Source organism: Malania oleifera, chromosome 13, assembly GCF_029873635.1.
Source record: "Malania oleifera isolate guangnan ecotype guangnan chromosome 13, ASM2987363v1, whole genome shotgun sequence".
Lineage (NCBI taxonomy): Eukaryota > Viridiplantae > Streptophyta > Magnoliopsida > Santalales > Ximeniaceae > Malania > Malania oleifera.
In genome coordinates, this window is record NC_080429.1 from 83,761,860 (window position 1) to 83,787,057 (window position 25,198).

Genomic DNA, 25,198 nt, shown 5'->3' on the forward strand with positions numbered 1-25,198 from the left:
GAATTTGGTGGATTATGTAGGAGGGGATCTGAAGGAGATACAGAGGGATTAAAACATGGGGTGAGATGAAGTGAGCCATGCAAGAACAATTTATTCCTTCAAGCACTTGAAGCATGTTCATATATTTTTGATTTGAAGTAGGAAGACAAGGCAATGGCTGATTACACAAGTAGGTCTTATTACTTGTGAAAGTTAAGGTGTAGTCCCAAGAGGGGGGGTGAATTGGGTTTATAAAATTCTTTTAAACTTTCTTACAAATTCATAATCTTTTGTATACTTAGCAAACACACAAGAATGTTTTGATTTTAAATGCTCAATGAAACCAACCACAATCCAAACACAAGCCAAATGCCTTTAACAAAAAACAATCAACCAATCAACTAATTATTCAAACACATAATTCTTAACCAATTTTAAGAGCTGCAGCACTTCCTTATTTCAGCGCTTGCAAATCTCAGTTTATAGCCCTGTATGAATGAATATTTGTGCACTTCTTTTAATCAAGATTTCTGCAAACGATTAATCAACGTACTCTCTTTAAGGTTTCCGCAAAAGATTAACCAACGTATTTTCTTAAAATAAAAGGTCTTCTCAATCTCAATTTCAGCTACCTGCACTTAGAAATACAATTTATAGATGCTGAAAATTTAAAGAGTAAAGGTTAAGAGTGAGATCGAGAATTTTTACGAGGTTTGGCTTATCCCCAGCCTACGTCCTCGCCTTAGGCAAGACCACCCAAGGATTCCACTAAACTGCTCCTTCGCGGGCGGAACAAACCGTTTGCAAACCCTCCTTTAGGGTGGAGCCCCCTCTCCAAGCGATACCCCACTCTTGGTACAACGATCCAATGACCTGAATCATTAAAGAAATAAGGAAACAAGAAACAATTTCTTTTGTACAAGAGATGCTCTCAGATAGAGCTGGTTAGTATAATTGAAAGCACTAATATACTTCAAAACAAATATCAAAAGAAATTGAATTGAAGCTTAAGAATTAATTCACTGGATTTCTTCTCTTGATAAGAATCAGCAATTTAGAAGTTTGAACTTAGAGAAGATTGATTAGAGACTCAGAATATCTCAGCAATTCTCAGTATGAAGATGCAAGCAAGAGAGCTTTAAGAGAGCAAGAGCAATTTTGGCTTGAGAGCAGATTTTCAATGCTTGGTATTGATTTGATTAGAGACATTATGTATTTATAGGCTGAAAAAGGTTTAATTCGTGCTGCTCAAGTTACTTGAAGTGTTTCCCAAGTTTATATGAAATTTGGGGCACAAGAAATATAAATTTGAATTTTAAAACCTTTAACAAATATAGCCGCTAATAGTGTTTAGGCGCCTGAGGTCTCGGGATCAGTCGCCTGAGGTTTTAGAAAACTGTTAGATTTTAGCTTTAAAACAGGGTTAGGCGCCTGAGGTTACCAGGGTCAGGCGCCTGGGCCTACATTGCCTCTTTAGAATTTCTTCAAGAAAAACTTCAAGTGCCTGAGGTTTAATCTTCAGTCGCTTGAACAGTTATAATTTCTATTTTTTTTAGTTTAGTTTTCAATAACACTTAGCCATCTTGCTTTGTTACTTTAAAAGAACATTTTCCGGGGTTTTAAAATAAGGTCTCTTAGTCCATGACAACCCCTAATGAGCTTCAAATTATTTTAAAATGATATTTAGTATGAAGTACTTATATAATTCATCCTAAAGACTTAAACACTCTAAGCTTGAAGTCTTCATATAAGTCTTTGCTTTGAATCCTCTTAGACTTGAGCCTGAGTCATCTTTAGGTTTTCATATGCTTTGAACATTTTGGTCCTCTTAAGCTCTCTTTTGATCACTTTGAAGATGGAGTGTGGCTTTATGGTACCAGTGATCTTGAACTTCCATTCCTTTGTTCCTTTTGAACTTTTGTCATTCAAGCTTTCTTGAAATATCATCACTTAAACAAAAACATGTTAAATCAATCTTTATGTGTTATCATCAAAACGAGATTTGAAAGCCATGTTAGGCCAACAACTTGGCTACTCGTGCTGACATAAAGTGGGAAGAGGATGTGATGATTGCTTTTTACAAGAAAGGGTTGAATTCAAGCATTGCCTATGGTGAATTATCGAGTAAAATGGAAGACCTAATCACAATGATAGGTCTGTCCCTATATTTATAATATATGTCAAGTACATACCAAAGACCAAGATACTCTGACTCACACTTACTAACATGACACTAACATGTGCTAATAATGCTAAATGACTGAAATGACCATTAATATTTCCCCTCAAGCTAGAGCGTAGATATCATTGGTCCTAGTTTGTTACAAATGAATTTAACACAAGCATTGCACCCCCCCCCCCTCCTGGGCCGCGGAGGCTTTAATGAATAAATCAGCCATTTGCAAAAGTGCAAATAGACTTCGCATAATTGGTTTTAATGAGCTATATCTGGCACTAACTTACTGTTAGGATCCGTGGTTGCATAGTTGTCAAATCGAGATTTGAATTGTAAATCGAAATTCCAATTTTGGGAATCAAGAATCGGGAATCGAATTGAATTGTAAGATTGGGTACAAATTTCAAAAATCAATTCTAAATGACTTGCATATATATATATATATGAGCAACAAGTATAATATTACGATACATTTAAAATTTAACAATAAAAAAATCTTATTCATGTGCATGCTTTCCCTAAATAAATGAAAAGTAAGGGACCGAGTCAAGAAATTTTTTTTAAAAAAGAAAATGAACTTTATGTTGTTTGAGGGAAGGAATCAATAAAAAATAATAAAGAGAAACTAAACTTTTGGTGTCTATAAAAAATTTTCAAATTTTTTTTTTCATGCCTATTCTTTCTCAAATTAAAAATAAAAAGTAGTTAACTTAAAAAAAGATAATAATTGAACAAACTACTAAAAAAACAAACTTTTGAATCTAAATAATGCAAGAGAACATGAGTACCATGCTAGTGTGGGTCGTGCCCCTTCCTCTAAATGCTAGAACACTATACTCCCTCAAGAGTGGAAAATGGTTTTTGAAGGCAACATAAGACCTAAATTCTATTTTCTCCTCTTTCTAGCACAAAATTGATATAGACCAGGAATGGAAGGTACTTGTGTAAAAACAAAAGCAATAAAAAAAAGAAAGAAATAGTGTTTTAAACTAGTTGAGTTTGTTAGGATACTAAAGGTATAGAATTGTGTGAATTGATAGATTCATTTCTCTTCCTTAGATTCATGAGGTGAGTTGATAGATTCGGCAACAATTTAGTTGTTTTTAGATGTGCTAGTAAGATTCAAATTGATTTGGTGTGGGACCGATACAAATCGTATGAATCAAATCATGAATTGTAAGATTCTAACAACTATGCATGGGTCTATCAACAAGCTTGGATCCTAATAGTCTAGTCTCATCGAAAAGATGAAGAACATACTTCCTTTGTGATGAGATGATTTCGTACTAGGTCTTGATACTTCTGATACCTAAGAAGTATCGTTATTGTCCCAAATCTTTGGACTAAAACTTAGTTTGTAAGAAATGCTTGAGGCCCTGGATACCTTTCATCACTAGTAATTACAATATCATCCACATACACAATAAAGAGAATCTTGCTGAATGGAGTATGACAATAAAATATGGACTAATCTTCTACACATTGTCAAAGTCCAAACTCAAGTACTATAGCATAAAGCGACTAAATCATGCTCTAGGAGAATGTTTAAAACATATAATAATTATTTAAGCCAACACACTAAGCCTGACTCCTCTTGGAGCAACATTCCTACATGGTTGCTCCTTATAGAACTCCTCCTCAAGATCACCATGTAGGAAAGCATTCTTCACATCTAATTGATGTAGAGGCCAGCGACAAGTGGCGGCTAAGGAGATGAACAAATGTATTAAGGCAAGTTTGGTGATCAGAGAGAATATGTCTGAATAATCTAAACTATACGCTTGAGTATATCCTTTAGCAACAAGGTGGGCCTTCAAACAAGCCACAAAACCATCTAGATTGACTTTGACATTGTACACCCAACGACAACCAATCGTATACTTATTAGGGGGAAGAGGTGCCAAATCCTAACTAGCATTATTATGTAGCGCATGCATCTCTTCAACCATTGTAGTGCAACCAGAATGGGATAGGGCTTCAGAAATAGATTTTAGAAGGGCAGTAGAAGATAGACTACTAATAGAACAATAATAGGAGGGTGCTAAGAAATTATAGCAAACGAAGTTGGAGATTGGATGTTGGGTACAAGTGCATTTACCTTTCCGAACAACTATAGGAGGATCAACATTTTGGGTAATAAGATCATCTAATGAGGGAACTTTAGGTACAGAAGTAGAAGCTGGAGGAGGCTCTCCTCTCTTGAGTCACCGTGTGTATATTTGCAAATTGGGATGATCCAAACAATGAGGACTCAAACTTGATGAAGATGAAGGAGGACTGGGCATAGTTAATAGCTTAGGATCTGGAAGGTTGGTCAGAGGAAGAGACTCATGAAAGTCAACAGAGCTCAAGGACTCAAAATAACAAGGTGTAGACTTAAAAAAGGTGACATAAGATGAAACGAAGAATCGATCTAAGGTAGGGCTATAACATTGATATCCCTTCCGAGTATATGAATAGCCTAGAAAAAATACATTTGATAGCTCCTTATCCCAATTTACCTTAATTGATGAACAAAGGACACACAACTAATTATATGAGGAGGGTGTGTACTAAGGAGTGTTGGGGAAGATAATTGAATATGGGATTTTGCCACCAAGAATAGAGGATGTCATTTTATTGATGAGAGAGCAAGCGAGCCCAAGGAACTTTGGGGACATTCATTTGATACAAAAGGGTACAAGTGAGTTTGATAATATGTCTTTTGCTCTACCACTCCATTTTGTTGTGGAGTGTGGGCACAAGATGATTGATGGACCATACTAGAATTAGACATATAGGTAGCGAATTGGGTACCGAAGTACTCATTAGCATTATCACTATGAAGTATCCTAAGTGGCAATCAAACTAAGTCTTGATTTGAGAATAAGAGGCTCAAAAAATAATAAACACCTTAGAACGATTTTACATTAAATACAACCAAGTCATCCTGGACTAGTCATCAACAAATGTAACAAAGTATTGAAACCGTAACTTTGATGTGTCATAAGTAGGACCCTAGCCATCGGAATGGGCTAACATGAAACGACTAACCACCTTTTTTCTGACTCGGGAAGCAATAGGAACATGATGATGTTTTCCCTACTAAAAAGACTCAAACTCAAGATTAGACACAAAACTTAAAGTAGGAACTAGTTGTTTTAACTTGTCCAGCGACAAATAACCAAGGCGACAATGGATTTGAAGTGGTGTAGCAGCTCCTATGCATGCAATAGGAGGAGAGAGTGACTCAAAGTAGTAGTCCACGAGCCTCACATCCTGAGCCAATTGTCTTCCTTGTCTTCGAATCCTAAATAACCATAGAATGAGGAAAGAAGGTCACAAAACAATAGTGACTTTGTAAGCTTACTAATAGACATGGGATTGGAAGGAGATTATGAATATATAAAACAAAAGAAAGAGTGATGGTTGGAGTAGGATTTATTGATCCTATCCCTTTGACTATAGTAGTAGATCCATTAGTAAGGGTAACTTGAGGTAGATTTTTAGAATATTGGAGGGTGGAAAAGAAATTGGATACACTTTTTTTATGGTCAATGGTAGCAGAGTCAATGACCTAAGGACCTAGTGGGTAGGGCTGTTAAAAAATATTTGAAAACCAAACTGATCTGAAAAACCGAATTGAAAATGGGTTAATCGATTTGTTTAGTTTGGTTTTGGATAAGATTTTTCCCGGTTTTCAGATATCGGTTCGATTTCGATTTGTCTTGGTCCCATATTGACGGTTACCTGAACCAAACTAGTAAATGTATGTTTATTTATAATATTATAAAAATATTTAACTATATTATATTATTAATATGAGTATATAGTGTTTTAAAATTTAAAATAAAGACACATGGATGTATTTTATTGGTATTTTAGGTCCTTAATAAATATACTGTGTAGCTAATCATACCAAATCAAAACTCAAAAAAAAAAAAAAAAAAAAAAAAAAGGGCATTTGAAGAAACCCTAGCTAGGGCAAATCTCACATCTCAACTTCTTATTTTCTCAAGCCTCCAAGCTCCAACCGTCCCCAACAACCACAGCCACTTGCTACCCACCAAAGCTTCCTGTCTTTTGGCCGTTGCAGCTTGCCAGCTACCACCCTTTGTTTTCTGATTGTCAAACCATTTTCAGACTCGCCATACTCCATTCTCCTCTGATTGTCGCACTATTCATCAGACTCGCCAATCGCCACTCTTTGTTCTCTGCCGACCCTTGCACTAGCTGTGATCCTCCATTCTCCACCAGCCATCTCATGTAGCTGTCCTCCATTAACCACAACCATCAAGTCATCGTCACATTTGTTCGTGAACATTTCCAGATCTGCTTATTGAGTTGTTGCTAGTCACCACATTTGTCGCTACATTCGGATCAGATTGAATACCCAAATCAAACCGCTGGTTAACTGTGCTATCAGTTAAAAAAATCACTGAACCGATCTGTCAACAGCCCTAGTAGTGGGAGAGATACGAGACAACATGCAAACTGTAGGATGACTTTTCTGAGCAAATGATGCAAATGTGATAAGAAGCTTGTTGGCTGCCTGATACTGCAAAAATCTTGAATCTTCTTTCTTTAATATGGTTATTGTATGCTGTTCACTCAAACAACTGACTAATGGGGAAAACATACTTTTGGGATTTGGGAACTCCATCCCAGGACACACAGAACCTCGATACAGTTGCAAATCTGAAATACACAACAAAGAACATCCTCCTGGAATTCATGGACTCTATCCCAACACATAACATTCAAGGTCTGTCGCAAACCACAAGCAAACGATGAACAAGATTAGAACAAATCAGGAACACAGCAATACAACTGTTGAGGCCTCAATGAACTCAAGGAACATTGGCCAACAGCTTTTTTTGGTATTAGCAAACGATCATTTCCAGAATGCTGTGCATGAGCAACTAATAAAGGTGATATCTTTGAACAAAAGATGACAAACACCTTGGTAATATGGTGTAGGGAAGGATTCAAGACATTTGGGAGGAAATCGGAACAAAAGGGCTGCTCAAAACACCCTGATGTGCTGGTGCGTGGATGCTCCTTTGGCTGTGAAATTTTACATGTTGGCAGATTTGTATGTCCTGTGGCTTTCTATGTGGTTGGTTTTGTGAAAAATGAAGTATTTCTCAAGTTTTTGAAGAGGACAGCCACATCCAGGATTTTTCAGGCGACAGCAGCTTTTTTTTGGCAATTCCTGAACCTGCTCCTGGACTTTGGTGATGTTAATGATTCGTCTACAGCAGCAAGTTTATGTGATTCTGATGTTTAGGGTTTGGCTTAGTGGCAATAATGCAATTAGGGTTTAGGTTGGATCTTGCTCTGATACTGTGTTGAATTATTGAGTAAAATGGATGACCTAATCATAATGATAGGTCTTTCCCTCTATTTATAATATATGTTAAGTACATTCCAATGACCAAAATACCCTTACTAACTCACATTTACTAACATAACACTAACATGTACTAATAATGCTAAATGACCAAAAGGACCATTAATAGCCCCCAAGCTTTCTGCATGACATCTTATTACAAATTGAGATGCGCTACACCATACACATTGCCACTCAGATGGAGGAGGATATATGGCATAATCCCCTTAGAGTCATGTGGCATAATCCTCTTAAGAGTTACATTGAACCTCTAGTTTGAGGAGATTACTGGTGGAGTTGTGGGAGAGAAGTCAGTAAGCATTTGGGTAAATGGGTTCAGATTACCTTCCCTTGGATGACTCAAAAGCACTTTGGAACAAGTGCTTCAAATGTTAGGGTTTTGGGCATTGATCTGCACATTGTCCTATTTAGGTAATGACAATCACAGAAAAAGAAGATGATACCACCCAAGTAATTGAAGTTGAGACAAAAGTTTCAGCGACTTAGATGAAGATGGAAATGTGAGAGATTGTTTAGCACTTACCCATCTTCTCTTCTCATGAGGTTAAAGGAAATGAAGATTGGGTATGAATAGGTATAGACTAAGGTAATTTTTCATAAGCAGCTGGCATTGCCTATTGATCTTAATAGTTGTACAATTGGTAGTTTGTAAAAAGGCTGCGAGGAAGTTGAATTTGATCGAGCTACATCCTAATTCGTATAAGATTGCTTGGGGGTTCACAATACAAACTTGATGATTCATGATTGTTGATTGCTCACCTTCAGGATTGGTTCAATTATGATGATAGTGCAGTGTGATTTCTTCCTCTCAAGATTTGCCACATTCTTTTGGGGTGTTCATGGATGTTTGATAAGAGGATGAAGCTTGATGATTTTTGAAATTTCACATACCTTCTTCCTTGACAAGAAGAGATATAGGTTGATGCTATCTTGAGCTCTTTTGCTTACCGAATTGAAGCGCCCGACCAATTCCTTTCTTATGAAGTGAAGTGTGTTTCTTTTCATAGTGATAGACTCCTTGATGCTTTCCTCAACTTGACAAAGTTGGGAGTTCTTTTGGAAGGAGGAATTTGATTTTGGATGGGAAGTGGGTAATTGGATGGATCATTTTGACCCAAGTTGGAGACTGTTTTTCAAAGAATAGGGTTGAGGTATTGCTGGGTTCTGAACCCGAACGTTTTTAGTTAATTAGTAGTTATTATGTGTGTTCAGCTTTATTTGTTGTTAAGGATTATGTATACACGGGGTCTCTTTTGTAATAAATGCAATGTTTTAAGGTTTGATTAAGGCTTGCCTCAAGACTAGGCGTGCCTAAAACGTCCTAAGTCTCAATCTAAAATGCCAAATCCCAGTAAGGTCCATGCATTATACAATGAGGCTTACACATTTGTATAAAAGGCATCCCTTTTGTGCCATTTTAGTTGAGGCTAATGCATTTTGAGCGTGTGAATCTCAGGTTTTGTTGGAGAAAGCTTAGTATTATGAAACATGAGCTTTTCTTACCAAGCTAATCAACTAACTCGAGTTTCACTCTATCTTGAATAAAATTTGCATTGAGTCGAGCTATAGAGTGAGTTGAACCTGAGTAGCTCACGAGCTGGCATGACTCACTTAGTCACTTGGGTTCCCATTTGAAGCCTTTATAACAAGTTATCTGTCTATTAATTGCTTTTGTAGGTCTCTCTTTTGGTATCACGTTTACTGAACTCCTAGTGTATAACAAATCCCTTCTACCATTTTAATGCTTTGTTTGATATCGTAGCATCTTTTTTGTGGGAATTTTTCTTGGTGAGGAGTTGGGTCTTTATTGCTTTGGACTTTCAGTTGTTTAAAGTATTATACACAAGCACCTTTGTGAATACAAAATATAAAATTTTTGTGTTTCTGTTTCTATTTGAAGCTCATTACTTGTTTCTATTGATCATAATTGCAGGTCTTACCAAGAAAATAGTTGCAATAGAAGAAACCAGAGGCTTATATCTTCTCTGACATTCCAAAATTGGCTTCAAGGAAGGGGCATAGCTTTTGAAGGTGGCCTAAATAAGAAGAGAAAATGAGTGAAGTACAAACAGATGAGAATAACGAGATCTATGGGAGAACAAGAACTTCTGCAGAGGCAAAGGTTAGCTCAAAAGAAGCTGTTGAAATGGCACAATATAATGTGGGCTTGCAATCTGGGCATGAAAAAATAAAGAGAAAGAAGAAGAGGAGCCATATTGCCTCGAATAATAATGCCATTGATCATGACCCTCAAGAAGGTACTGCTGTAATGAAAAGTAGTGCCCTTGGAAAAGGTCCAACATTGAGTTCATCAAAGAAAAAGGAGAAAAGGAAGAAGCAGAAGAGGCAACATAATTCCCCAGATACTACCTCGGAAATTAAAGATACAGATCATGAACCTCAAGTGAGTAGCTGTCTCTTCATTTTGGATGTGACAAATAATTTTGAGAGTGGGAATTCTAATTCTGCTTTAGAAGTTGCAGACACGGACTCAATGGGGATAAAGAAGAATTTTGACAAGTCCACGGTAAAAGCCTTAGTCTCTGAAAAGTTTCATAGTTTTGAGAAGACGGAAAATAATAGTTCAATGGAAAAACATGATGATGGTGCGAAGGTTAATGATATTTTGCGCAGGAATGGGAGAATGAGAACATATCGTAGGAAAAAACAAATCAAAACCTATTCTAGGAAAAAAAGGCCTGTTGTCTCATTGATAAATAGTTTGGACAATAAGGACAGCAGCTTACAGATTATTCCAAACAGTTCAATGAAAGGAACCTCTGCTAAGTCTTCTGATGAAGTCCTTGCATCTGGCTTTTCAGGGAATAAGTTGATCAAAATGCTGGGACATGGCACCTTGGGGCAGGTTGTGGAAAGTGAAACAAGGAGGGAATTGTCTGTAGATTTATCTTGTGAACCTGCTTTTGAGGAAAACAATAAGAGAATGAGGATGACTTTTAAAGAGTCTGATAAGGAACATTGTTCTGTGCAGAATGTGTGTGATCTAGACACTTTGGAAAAGGCTTTTGAACAAACAAGGCTAGATAAGGTCCAGAATGCAATACTGGATGGGTTATCTGTTGAGGAAAATTCAAAAGCAGCCACACCTTATTGCATGGACAGATCTTCTGAGAGCACCTCTGGCTTTGAACCTGCCAGCAAGCACCTGAAACAGAAGAACTTGGAGGTAGAATTTATGATTGTAGTAATAATTTCATCATTGCATTTGGTTGTTATAAAAGATGATAAACTAGTTGTTGAATTAAAAAAAAAATTACATCACTCTGCAGATTTTGACCCCTTCACCAGAAGGACCTCTAATTGGCCTTTCTAAGAGAAAGCTTCTTATCCTAGATGTCAATGGACTGCTTGCTGATATTGTTCCATATGTTCCTGAAGGGTATAAAGCAGACATAACAGTTGGAAGGAAAGCAGGTTCCAATTGATGTGTGCATGTGTTTGTGTGTGTGGGTTTCTCTAAATGGTACAAATGTATTATTGTCATTCACAAGCCTATATCTAACATTATTGTCACTTTTCTTTCGCAGTTTTTAAAAGGCCTTTCCATGATGATTTTTTACAATTCTGCTTTCAGAGATTTGATGTGGGTGTTTGGTCTTCAAGAATGAAGTACTTTTTCAGCTAATTATTGCCTTCTTCTTCCTATGTTTCTCTGCTGTTTGAAGCTTTAGGACACGTGAATGAAATTGTTTTTGTTTTGTTTGTGGTTGTTGCATGCTATTTTATTTTTTGATATTTTACTAATTTTATATCTTGACAATTTAGCTTATTGGCATCTTGCAGGAACAATGTGGAAATGGTGCTTGATTTCCTTATGGGAGATTCCAAACATTGTTTACTTTTTCGCTGGGCAAGTCACTAAGCCTTCTTAATTTCAATTTCCCTATAATTTGCATTCAACTTCCAACAGTCATTTTCCATTTATTCCTTCTCCACTAGGTTATTTTTCCTTTCATAAAGTAACAAAGTTCGTTTCTTTTCATGTTTTTCAACTGTTCAAATTTGAACTCTGGCTACAAGAATTTTTAATTGCTGTACTGTGGTGAACTTTCATTCCTTGATTGTATCTATGACCTCTTTGCATTGGCATGTTTTTTTAATTACAAAACAATTTGTTTGAAACTGTTTTGAGTTATTCTAATTTGGAAGCTTAGAAAGTTGGTAATTTTTGGTGGATTTCCTGCCATTTCAGCTTGTAATTATTATTATATTTTGATTGCAAAAGAAAAATTGTTACGAAATATAGGAATAAATAAAAGCTAAAGGAGGACAAGAAGTCCTCAATACTAAAAAGAGAAATAAAAAGAGTAAATGAGTGGCAAAAACTTAAAACAAAGTAGCCCTTCAAACCTTTTCTATCATGGTTTATAGAGCACTTTAAATTGTCCCTCTTTGATGTTTTTTCTTGTTGCTTTTAGCACTGTCCAGTCCAATTTCTTCCATTCTTGGAGCAGCCTCTGGTCCATCTCATTGAGAAAGATCTCGTGCTGCAATATTCTTTGTACTAACCTCCTGTTCTAGAAAGACTGGAATGAGTAAACTGACATTGCCTTTCAGATTATTCTCCTCCTTCTTAACCCCACCATCATTTGCTTCTTTATTGTTTCCCTCTTCCTTATAAATAGGTTACCTATTACAGATCTACCATTGGTCTCTAACATGGGAAACACCTCTACCATTTTAAACAGCAATCACGCAAAAACTGTGTATCAAACTAGCTCTCCTCATCTGATTCACCACCCAATTTTTTTCCCTCCATTGAAGGTCGATCCTTGCAACCCTTCTCCCCTGATCCCCTGAAGCACTACATGCATTAATTGTGCTTTTATAGCAGAAATTTCACTCAAGAACTTTTTGAGTTCGCACATTGTTATATCCTGCCAAAAAAACCTGCTTGTCGCTCATTTGAACATCCCTTTTTTGCATGAGGCCTTTTAGAAGGAACCTGCATATTGGGAAGGTCAGCTTCCTTTACCAGACAAGAAATGTGATGGAAAGAGAGCTGTGAGTCTGTGACACACTCTTCTAAAGCTCAGGAGATGTTTCTTCAATTCATGTCTTAGATGTCAGGGTTGGCACTCCCTCTTTGCTTGTGGGGATCACAAACCTAACTGCCAAGATTGGAGGGAACCTACCTACTAGGATGGTCGGCCACCCTTGCTGGTGGTTTGGATTTTAACCCCTTTGTTTCTTTGCTAACAAAACATTTGTATCTTGGACTAGTGTAGCAACCTATTTTATTGAATTCTTGGACTAGTTCAAATTAAATCATTGGGCTTGGGCCGGACTGGGTGCCTGCCCTGCAAACCTTGACCTTGTGTTAACTCTTCAGAAGGTTTGTTGGCTGATAAAACACAAATTTGAACTGTAATTTGCTGAACATTAAGCAAAATGAACTTTGCTGAAATCTTAAAAAAATCTTAGACTGGGCCCATCCTGTGTAATGTTGACCATGAGGCCTTCTACTTCTTTCGTGATTGGCGACTGCTGCAAAACCTAGTCCTAAGAAACCCTAGCCATGGCTGGACTGTTGTACTTGGCAGAGAAGAACCCAACAGAAGTCATTTGACACCACATGAATTGTAACACCATTCTCTGCTCTCTGATTTCCTTTCAACAATCACAACTTTCCATCTTTTTTAAACACTTTGCACTTGATTGTACTATTGAATCCTCAAAACCCATCACCAATTTCAAAGCCTCTGCAAACTAAAGCCATTGATCTCCATTCGTAGCCCCAGATCTCAGGCTCCAAAAACTGAATATACTCTTCCATTCAAATTCTGTCCAATACCTGACACAAAAATTTCCAAAATATTAGCTATCATTAAAAATTTTCCAACCCTAAAGATGCATGACAAACATTGGTCTGCAGATGCTGAAATACAACTCCATCAATTCTATGCCATACCTTTCTCCAACTTATGAACAAAGCCACCTTAATTTATTTTCTTGAACTGCAATTTTCCTTTGATCTGAACATTCTTGAGGGCAAGACTCCCTCACATCTCTCCTAATACAGCACAAGAGGGAAGCCATGAAGTGATGGATGAGGTTAGCGAGAGATGAAGTGAGAGAGAGACCATTGGAAGAATAGCAGAGAAGCAGTTAAAATTTCAAAGTTGATCAACTTGGATCTTAGATTGTAATGATTTATCAATCTGTATTTGGTATAGTTTATCGGATATTTGAAGTCCTGTTAGAAGTGCTATTTGAGTAGATAAAATTTGTTTGGCTTAGGAGATTTCCAGTACCTTTGCCTAACCTTCTTTAGTGATCAGATAGAGAAGTTAGGGCTTGATCGGAAAATGTTCAGATGGGATTTCATCATTTTTATCAGGATGATATAAAAATGTTCAATTTCCAATTGATTGAATGATGGGGTGGAGCTGTTTGGATGAATTTTCTGCAAAATGTGTTTTTCGGTGTTGAACAGTGACGAACTTCATTGGCTCCTCCACTTAATGGTCTCGTTTAGGTCTGGCTTTTGTGGGCTCTGTAAGGGCTCTGGGGGCTCTTATCTTGAGGGTGGTAGGAGGATTTAGAGAAAAGGTACAACACCAATTTTCTTCCAGGAAGGAGTGGAGGCCTCTGGATGGTGGTGGTTTATGCTATTTTGGAAGAGATTTTTGATTCAGGGACAAAAGCAAGCAGAGGGTGAGAGGACTGGTGGTGCGTTCCAGAGACTGGGGGTTGACCAACATTCTTAGGATTGAAGATTGGAGTAGAACCAGTACAAGTCAAAGATTCCCACATGCAGATCTTATTCATAACTTCTCGGTAAAGGAATTGACACTTGCTGGCAGAGTTAGGCTCCATAACCGTAGGGATTTGTTTGCAACCAAAAAGGAAGGGTTTTGGGTGCTTTGCGATATACAAGGAAGGAAATGGGATTTCTTATTGGTTTTGGAATATTGAACTTCAATTTGAATTTCAAACAACCTGGGGTTAAACATTAGTGGTGTACAGAATTTACTGGAAAACAGAAAAAAGGACCAAAACGGCAATGTTCAACATTTCAGTCCATTTTTTTGGTTTTGGTTTTGCGGTTTCAGATTTTGGTTTCGGTGTCAGTTTCACAGAAAAACAAAACAGAGAAAAACAAAAACCAAGTAATAACAAATCATTTATTTTTATTTCTATATTTTATTATTATTAATTTGTCCAGATTTTGTTTATTCAAACTTCAGTTATTACATTGAGGTACAGTGATTGGTTGGGCTATACTGAGGATGGGAGGGCTTTCATAGAGAAGTAGAGGCCCTCCCAAGCTAGCTGGGCCTGATTTAAAGGGAAAAGAGTCAAGTAGGTCAATGTGAGGTGGGCTCACTCTGGGATCTCCATGCTTATGACGCATCACTCTGTAGAAAGGCTACAGGTAATCTTGCCTTCACCCTGGGGTTGGGGGGGTGGGGGAAGTTTACAGGGAAATCACTTGCTGCCTCACTTGGCTGCTGAGATGAAGGTTTCAATTCTCTTTAGGAGTCTCCTAACCCAGTTTGGAGATTGGTGGAACCAGATCTCTTTCCATTGAACCAGCTTTCCGTGGCAAAACATAACGATGTTCCTTGAATTGCTGGGTATTCATCGTCAGTACTTGTGGAGGTGGGGTCGAGTGATTTAATGTAGGAACATAGCAAATCAATTCTTGAGATCCCTTACAGTCCCCTTGGTTCAGCAGAAGGAAGCTGCAGTGATGCGCCTGAGGGAGAATTCTGTTTATAGATGCAAAAAGAGGATAGGAATTGGGGCAATACTCAGGTAAGAAAAAGTCATGTCAGAGGAGGATTTAGGTACTCAGCAGGGGGACAGTCTATCTGAACATGAACAGGAGTTGTGCACATCACCTTTGATGGGCTTGGCAGACTCAGACCTCGTTGCTGAAAAAGTAAGCTGTTTGGCTGATCATGGAATTGGGAAGTTAAAGCAGAATGATTCACAACAGGTTGCAGGTTGCCTGAACACAATGGTACATATTTGTTAGGGATGTCAACAGCTTCAGAAAGCCCTGAGGCTGAGGGAGCTTTAGCTGGTCGTATCCTTTTGGGCGACTCTTCTCCTTATTGCTATGCTCTTCCTCTTCAGTTGATTGTGCTCCTAAATCTGTGCATGAACTTGCGGGTATTCAAAATAAAATTATTTATTCTAGAAAAGGTGTTTTGTGAATTCATGTGAAAGTTTTAATTGAAAAGGATTATTTGTTATGCCTAAGAGTGATAGGTACAGAAGGAAGAACATTGACTTTAGATCCATTGGAGGATGAGTCATGAGGGGGACAACCTGGACCTGCAGGAGATGGTGGATGCTATGGTTTGTAGTTTAGTTCATCCTCTCAACTAGGACATGAACGTTGTTTTCCCCCGGACTTCTAAGCATAAAAAAAAAAGTAGAAAGGAATTGTAAAACTTGGCTTCTATTATCAATTATGGGGGTAGAACAGGGTAGAGAGGTGGAGGTAGTAAAGTTCTAGGATGAAGCTGTTGAGCTGGAATGCTAGGGGTTTGGGCAGCCTGTTGAAGCGTTGTAAGATTAAGGAGATTATAGGACAGGATTCTCCTGATGTTGTTTTGGTGGATGACTTTTTTGGCCTGTTGCATTTGGGAATCTAGTTTTGAAGACTGGATTTTCTAAGCATCTACTGGTTTCTTTTTTAGGGTTGGGGGGGGGGGGGGGGTGCGGCGCGCGCGCTAGGATCACTTGCAAAGTTGATGTTTGCTAGGTTGCTTTTCTGTCTGTTCTTTTACATGTCAAAGGTTGGAGCAGTAGTTCGTAACTGAAGGGACCTAATTGCCCTCATTTGAGAGGGGTTTACCTAGGGATGAGCTAGCTGCAGTTTATGATTTGTGGTGGTTCTAGCCTTCGTAGAAAGAGTTTGTGTATTTTGGATCCTTTAATTCAATAAACTAAGTTGTATTGCATTTGTTTTATACCATCATTGACCGAAAAATAATGTGTGTGTGTGTGTATTTATACTTTTTCATTATTCTTATGTGTGTGTATTAATTATTAAAAGAAAATACATTGTACACTATAATCTATTAAACACATAAGACATATGAATAAGACAAATATACAATAACTAGAAAAGAAAAGAAGGTTGAAGTTGAAAAATATAAAGCATAAATATCAAATTGCTAATATTATCATAACAATATATTTTTTTTGACAAACTATTATTATCAAATTGTTAATTAATACATCTCTTGTGCATATTTAAGAAAAAAAGTAAATTTTTTTGTATCATTATCATCCTCATTGTAATCTTTTTCTGCTGCTTCGCATAGTATATTGCGAATGATTTTGCAAGTGGGGGAAAAAACAAAAGTGAGAAGAAAAAGTAAAAATTAATTTTTTTTTTGGTTACAGTTTTGTAGCAGTCACATAACGGCCATACCGGCCTTAATGTTTGCAGTCTGTAACGGCTGCTAAGGCCATGATTTTTCTTCCCACCGATTTCGAGGTGTGTAACAGTATTTGGAACCCAAAAAATGTAAAGTAACGATGCCTTATAATGATCGCAGCCATAACTTGAAACCATGGAATCATCTCCACTTCCATGCATCTTCAATTGGTGATGTTTTTTTTGTTAAATCAAGTTGAAGATTTTCTTATGCAAGCAGATCAATTCTCACCACAATCACTAAAGGATGCATTCTCTTTTTTAATTTGGGCATTAGTTAAGGTTGCTATTGTTGCTTGCCTTAGTGAAGTTCTGAGAATTACTGCTTCAGACACTCCTTATTGCTAGAATGAGAGAGGTTTTCAAAATGATCATGTTAACTTTTGTGGAGATTCATGACAGGTCTGTTTGTTCTTACAACAGGCGGATCTCTACTCTTGCTACCATGTCCAAGATTAAGTCTTCACTTTTTCTGTCGATCTTGATTGTATGTGTTGATCCTTGATTATTAGTGGGGGTCCTGCAGAAAAATAGCTCGACGCCAGGATGATAAAAAGCTTAGCACCTGTTCCACTATTTCCTTGAATCCGTTAGAGAATATCTCCTAGAGCAGGTCTTTTCAACCTTGCATAAATCATATGATTCATGTTTTAAAGGAGACTTGACCACATATTAGTAGAATTTCTATGTGCTGTTCTCACCTGTGTGAAGCCTAAAATAGGAATTCTTCACCATTGCTCAACAGTTAGGTGAGAAAGTGCATAAATTCATGTCTCCTATGTTTCAATCATAGCCAAGGCATCTGTTTTAATGAGGAAAAAGATGGTCATATTGGCAAAGATCAGATAGAGATTGTGGAGCTCCCATTATTCAGGGAGGTCCAGGATGTTGAGTTTATTATTCCAGGTAAGTATGATAGCTCAACTCAATCTTCAAAGTTTTGGTCTTTTGCGGAGTTTGAAAGGCAAAGTAAGTCTGCTTACGCCTCCTATGTCTTCACATGCTTTTGGTTCTTGATCCTTCTGCATTTTAAAATTCGAGGTTGAGTTCTTAACAATCAGGCAAGATGGATGCAATGGGAGCTTTGAGGCTTCTGATTCATCAAGTTTGGAATTTTTTGGATAATTTGGGCAATCTTGTAATTTATTGTTTTCAACAAGTTTTCCTTTTTTCACATAATTTTTAATATAGTATTTATTAGGTAATAATCTCATAGATTCTTGGGTTTTATTTTTTAGGAAAGAATTGTCCTAGTAGTATTTAGGTTTCCAAATTTTATTTTCTTGATTCCAAGCATATTAGGCATATGAATATGCGATAATAAGAGGTTTTATTAGAGTTGGATAATATGAATTGAGTTTGAAGTTCGAACAAATAGTTGTTCAAATTACTTAAGGGGAAGAAATTTTTTGTTGTAGACACAGAACAAATACTCACTGATAAATACAGGATTGTTGTAACAGAATAACTTATTTGGCTTGTTCTATTGTTTATGAGCCTATTGCCATTGCATTTTATCCCTATATTCATGTATGCTAATGGAAAAGATCCCTATAATCTCTTCTTTCAAATTTTTGATAATGTGATTCCATGGTAATTCTGTGCCTTGGTGCGATGGCAAGTGTGTCCGCCTCAGCACGGGTGGTCTCGGGTTCAAGACTTGGGAGCGGCCTCTCCAAAAATGGGGGTAAGGCTTGCCGACATCCACCTCTCCCAGACCCCACTCAAAGTGGGAGCCTTGTGCACTGGGTACGGCCTTTTTAATTCCATGGTAATATATCACACAACCTGTCTCATGCTGCAATTTTAAGTTACCTTGTAGACCATCAATTTGTGAGTTTTTGAAGAAGTTCAAAATTGGATCTGTTGGGCATTAGGGTATGAAATTTTATGTAAGTTGATGACACTTTTGAATAAACTTAAGGTTCTGAATCCACAGATTCAGGCAATATATCACACAACCTGTCTTATGCTGCAATTTTAAGTTACCTTGTAGACCATCAATTTGTGAGTTTTTGAAGAAGTTCAAAATTGGATCTGTAGTTAGGGTATGAAATTTTATGTAAGTTGATGACACTTTTGAATAAACTTAAGGTTCTGAATCCACAGATTCAGGCAAGATGCCAGCAGCCTTTCAAGTACTGAAACATGTTGAATACTTTTCTTGTTTTTGCTTCTCTGTCAAATGCTGCAAAGGGAGTTTGCTGGTTATTATCTTTTATATTTAAACATACCAGCCAATTGTTGATTCATGAATTTGTTAGTGTTAGGAATGCAAATGAACCAAGCTGTTTGTAAATAGATCAAAGCTTGTCTTTGTGAAAGCTTGTTTACATTCAGTTAACTAAACAATCAAACTTGAGCACAGTTTCTTGGCTTGTTTAACAAGTCAGGGCACTTCAACATGCTAGCATGGTTGGGCTCTTGAACATGGCTTGCTAACATGTTCATGACTAGGCTATTTTGGAGCTTGCTTGAAGCGACATCGAGTCATTTTAAATATAATTATTTTGTTTTACTTATGCTGCAACTTTATTTCAGCACAATCAATCATGTATAATGAGCAAAATTTCTATTATCATTGAAATAGTCTTGCTAGATTTCCTTTTTCTTTGCTATAATATGATAATGTCATTTTTTTTCACAAGACATTAGTATCTGGTAACTTTATCTTAAGAAAACAACCTAAGAAGCCTTAAATCCCACTAGGTGGGTCAGCCATGGTTTTAAATAAAGGCTGCGACTGTTACGTAATGCCATTACGTAACGGTGTTTTGGGTTACCGATACCGTTACACACCGAGAAATCCGTGGGAAGAAAAATCACAGCTGTAGCAGCCATTACGGACCGCAACCGTTATGTAAAGGCCGCTACGGCCGTTACGTAACCGCTACAGGACTGTTACGCCAAAAACTTATTTTATTTTTTACTTTTTCTTCTCACTTTGTCCCTCTCTTTCATATATCATTCTCAATATACCTCGTGGTAAGAGGGGGAAAATATTATAATGAGGATGACAATGGTCCAAAATTTACTATTTCTTTAAATACTAACAATAGATGCATAATTAACAATTTGAAAATACTAACTTGTTAAGAAAATATTTTACTTTGATAATATAAGTAATGTGATATTTATGTTCTATATTTTTTAGCTTCAACCTTCTCTCTTTTCTAGCTATTTTATATTTGTATTATTCGTATGTTTTATGTGTTTAATAGATTAATGGAGTTTATAATGTATTTTCTTTTATTAGTTAATTTAGCACACATAAGAATTTATCCCATATAAGTACAACGAGAAGTATAAATACGCGCACACACGTAATTTTTCTATCAATGTTGGTTTAAAACAAATGTAAACTTGTTGCCCTTACCAAATAACTTAGTTACACCAACTAAGGGATCCAAAATACACTAAAACTCTTTCTAAGAAGGGGTAAAAACTTAAAACATGCAAGTACGCTAATATGCACAAGGTTGTGCGTGCTTCAAAAAAATTCACGGCCATTACACCCCCTTCTCGTTATGTAACATCCGCTACTCCCGCTTTCCGTTACACTCATTACCGTTACGTTACGCTACCCACTACCGCGATTTAAAACCATGGGGTCAGCTATATAAATCCTTTTTTGCCAATTCACTCGATCAAGGGCATTTTCCTCTGTTAGCTTAAGAGCTATTAAATCCTTCCTCCGACCTCATTCCAGTTTATTTTAGCTCTATCATACCCACCTTATAGGTCACTTTCGGGTTGTGAAATGGAATAGGTTAGTGAAATGAAGAATAGCTTCCCAAGAGGGGGGGTGAATTGGAAATCTTTTTAATTTTATTTGATTTTTAAGTTTTCTAATTTTAATAATCCAGCAAAATACAATATATAACACTTAAGAAAACTGGAATTTAAAATGATAATTCAATCAATGTAATCAATCAAACAATAACATTTAGACTTCCGTTGCTTTCCCTGTAACCTTTTATTATTCACTTTACTTGATTAAGATTTCCACAAATTAATCAACGTACTCCCCTTTTGGGTTTCCGCAAAAGATTAATCAAAACGTACTTTCTATTGATCAAGAATTTAATTTAAATCCTACAACCTGCACTCATAAATTTTATAACAAAAGCGAATAAAGTATGTAAATTAAAGTAGAGAGAAGGAGACAAGAGTTTTTACGAGGTTCGGCTTTAACACAGCCTACGTCCTCGCCTTTGGCAAAAATACCAAAGGATTTCACTATCTCAGTTCTTTTACCTGGTGGAACAATACCAACTTACAATGCACACCTTCAATTATGCTAGAGCCCGCCTCTCCAAATAACAACCCCTTATTTGGTTCAATGATTCAACAACTCAGAATCGTTTAAGAAAGATAACGAAGGAATAAGTGCACAAAAGAGAACTCTCACAGTAGAGTGAATTAATACACCAATCAGCTCACTTCATACCTCAAAGTAATTTAAATATAAGAAATTTCTAGCTCAATTACTTGGTATGGATTATCAAATAATTTTTCAAAGAAGATAAAAATTTAGATCGTTGGAAAACTTAATTTCAGAATGTAAATCGATTTCAGATTAGAGAGTTTATCTTAAAAGAATTTCAGATCCTTTGAAAACAAAATTTTGAATACTTGAAGATTAGTTGATCTAAAACCTTTAAAAAAAAACTTACTTTGATCTAAAAGCCTTTGAATATCTCTGGATCAGAAAAGTTGTTGAAAAGCATTTGATCTGGAAACTTTAGAGGATTCTCAATTTCAAAATTCTTTTGAATATTTCATCAAAGTTCTTTCTCTCTTTCTTTGTACTTTCTTTTCTCTTATTTAAAATGTTTGAGATTAGAACTATTTATAGAGTTTTTTGAAATCATCCATTACTCCCAAAGATTCCTAAAATTCATTTCCAAATATTTTGAAATAAATATGTTTAAAAACATGGTTTAAAAAATCTTCTCTTTTTATTTCCTTTTTATTTATAAAAAAAAAAACTTTTTAGAGTATATATGTTTAAAAAAAATATTTTTGATTTTCCAAATATTTTGAAATAAATATGTTTAAAAACATCATTATTTCAAAAAATTTTCTTTTTTTAAACCCTTTCTTTTTATGGATTTAAGAAATATTCTTTAGAGTATATATATAAAAACATATTTTTGAATTTTTATGAGCTTCAAATTTACTTTAATATGATATGACCATTCTGAATAGTCCATCCTGAACAGCCTGGATATGATACCTTCCTGGACTAGCATATGCTTTCTGCAATTTTCTAAAGATCATCGAGTGCTTTGATGATTCGTCAGGGTTGAGATTCTCTGAATGTCTTGAAGATTTTGCTAAGTCTGCCAAGACTTTCATCAAGTCTTGTTGGACTGCTTGAACGGAAGGTTGATGAGAATCCCAACTTCTTATTTGGCTATTCAATTTCTGTGCTTCTATTTCATTGTCTGCCAAATGAGCTTCTTTTGAGAATTGGAGAAATCTTCCCTTAATTGCTACTAGGGTCATGATCCCCAGAGAAAACACAACCTGAAGCTATTCTAGCTTCAAGAAGATAAATTCCCCAAACGATCTGAACAATTTCGTGGAACTTCCTGGACCTGCGAAAATTATACCAAATTGGATTTTTCTTGCATTTCTTCGATAAAATCAGAGATGGGTCCTTCTTTCCAATTTTCTGGATAAAGATTCCAAAAAAGAATTTTTCCTGTCCTTAATTGGATTGGTTCAATATAACCTGTCGACCATAACTTAACTAGATCTGCAAAATTTAAAATTATTCGCACCAAGGGTGGTAGCCAATTGAAGATGGCACTTGTTTTTTTGAACCCTAAAAACTGCACTTGTCTAGTTTTGAGTGCTCTTTGTGCTTCAAAGAAATTTTCTAGACTAAGCAAATCTGGGATATGGAGTCTTGGTAATCCTAATCCCGTTTTTCTCCGAAATTTTTAAAGACCTGGAAATTCTTCAATACCTTCTGGTTTGGAGAGAAATGAACCTTTGTCTAACTTTTCTTATGAAGCTATTTTGACAATGATCTATTCATTAATTATTGTTGCCATTTGTTCTCTGTTAATTTCTTTGTAATCTTTAGAAATGGTTTCAAATGTTTCAACCATTTCAACAATCTTTTGAAGGCTTTCTCGGAAAATAGGACTAGAAGGATGAACAAGGAGTCCTTCGAATGTTTCTTTCTTTTTCATAGAGATTTCTGGAATTCTTCCTAAAAGATCTACTAGTCGAGCAATTTTATCCTCCTGAGCTTGCTCTAATTTAGGATTTGATTCAGTCTTCATTAGATCATCTTTATCGTAACTGCTACCCTCCTTAGCTGGCTTTAGGATTCTGGGTGCACCGAGTACGATAGTGGCCATGTTGGCTGCAAATGAAGCACTGAATGTGACTTTTATCCTTGGCCTTTCTGCTAGGACTAGAGGACTCTTCCTTTCTTTCTGATTTTAATGGAGCTTCTGCTTTTTCTGAAATGTGGAAGGGTCTCTACTTTGTTGGTAGAAAGGGTCTCTTTCCTCTACCTCCTCTTCTTCTGGAGCTAGGGTTTGATTTTCTAAATACTTCTTTTCTTCTATGAACTTGACGACTGGGCATTCGGCCACCTTGTGCTGTTCATAGGAGATAGGGCAATTCTTCTGGTTGCTACTACTGCTCATTATAATTGCAAGAGTTCAAATATCTGGTTAGAGTATTAGCAATAACATCTTCTTTTCTTTAATATGTTCTATATGGAAGAAATAATATTGCCATTCATTCCTCCATCTGACCAATCTTACTTGTGTAAATCGTCGTAACTTTATTACCATGAAATTTTTTACATAGGAACTGTTTGTTCTGACGATAAAGGTTTTCCCAAGGAAAAGTTCATTTGCATAGATACCCTTGAGAACTGCTAAATGCTCTTTCTCATGTACTGGATAGTTTAACTCCGCATTTCTGAAACTTCTACTCCAATATCTGCTAAGGTGTTCTATGTTATCGACTTTCTTAATCTTCAAAACACAACCCCACGCAACATTAGAGGCATCCGGTTCTAGAATGATATTTTGTTTAAATCTATTTGGATGTTCTAGTTTTGGTAAATTTTGAACTTCCCTTTTAAGGATTCTAACAACTTTAGAATCTTCTTCATTCCAATTCCACGGATTCTTACTTGAAACCTTTTCTTGAATTGGTGCAGGTTTTTTTGCAAGATGTTGAATAAATTTTCTTGCATAATTGAGTACTCCTAAGAAACTTTGGCACCGTTTTCTATTTGGTAACTCATCAGGAAATTGCAATAGCTTTTCTGCTATATGCAGTTGGAGTTCTTCCTCATTGCCCTGAATTTTTAACCCAAGGAAATTGATATGAGGCTGAGCCTAAATGGTTTTTTCTTCTGAAAGAACCATTCCTTCTTTTATGAACACTTGAGCTACTTGCCTTGAATGTTCATAATGGTCGTGCATATTCTTACTGAATACTAGAACATCATCAATATTGATAGCTACGAACCTGGGTCATTCCTTCGAAGGCCCTATCCATTCTCTTTTGGAATATGCCTAGAGCATTTTTTAACCCAAATGACATAACTAGCCATTCATAGAGCCCAACCGGCGTTGTGAAGGCTGCGAGAGCAAGTGCTTCTTCTTTGACCTTAATTTGCCAAAAACCTGATTTAAGGTCAAAATTCGATTAGTTTGTTGGTTTTTCTCTACGGATTCTATTCTTAAGGACTTCTAGGTTGGGATGACAATAACCATCATCCTTAGTGGCTTTGTTTAGATCTCGATAGTCAACTATCATCTTGGTTTTGCCTCGTAATTGCTCTGCATGGTTCGTTACCATGAAGGCGACACTTCTGTGCTGACTTTGACCATGCCTAATGAGTTCCAATTTTAATAATTCTAGAATTTGTATCTCAAATTTCTCTATCGTTTGTTTGGGATAGGCAATCCCCTTACTACAAATAACCGTAGTGGGATCATGAAGAATAATATTTGCCTTAGACGTTGTCTTTTGCCATAAGGCTTGAGGATTCTTTGACCAATTTTCCAAGGGGAGGGCCTTGATCTCATCTAACTCGCTTACCTTTGTTTGGTCAACTGTTAGAATTCCTCCTATCAAATGCATCCATTGATCAAGCTTTTCTTGATAAGTTTGTTCGACCTCCTTCTCCCTTCTTATGATGGGATAGCTTCCTCTTTCCACCTTTTTTGAAGAGGTCGGGATCAAA

General features: G+C 36.5%; 1 protein-coding gene across 2 annotated transcripts in view; it reads left to right on the plus strand.

The window, feature by feature from the left end:
* LOC131146539 (uncharacterized) overlaps positions 1–25,198 on the plus strand; it is a 31,573-nt gene that overhangs the window by 3,467 nt on the left and 2,908 nt on the right. For both annotated transcript variants that reach the window (XM_058096184.1, XM_058096183.1), the window contains exons 2-5: positions 9,481–10,734; positions 10,838–10,982; positions 11,096–11,177; positions 11,352–11,418. In XM_058096184.1, coding sequence (XP_057952167.1) covers positions 9,601–10,734; positions 10,838–10,982; positions 11,096–11,177; positions 11,352–11,418 — 1,428 coding nt within the window. In that variant the 5' untranslated portion in view covers positions 9,481–9,600. The remainder of the gene's footprint in view (positions 1–9,480; positions 10,735–10,837; positions 10,983–11,095; positions 11,178–11,351; positions 11,419–25,198) is intronic.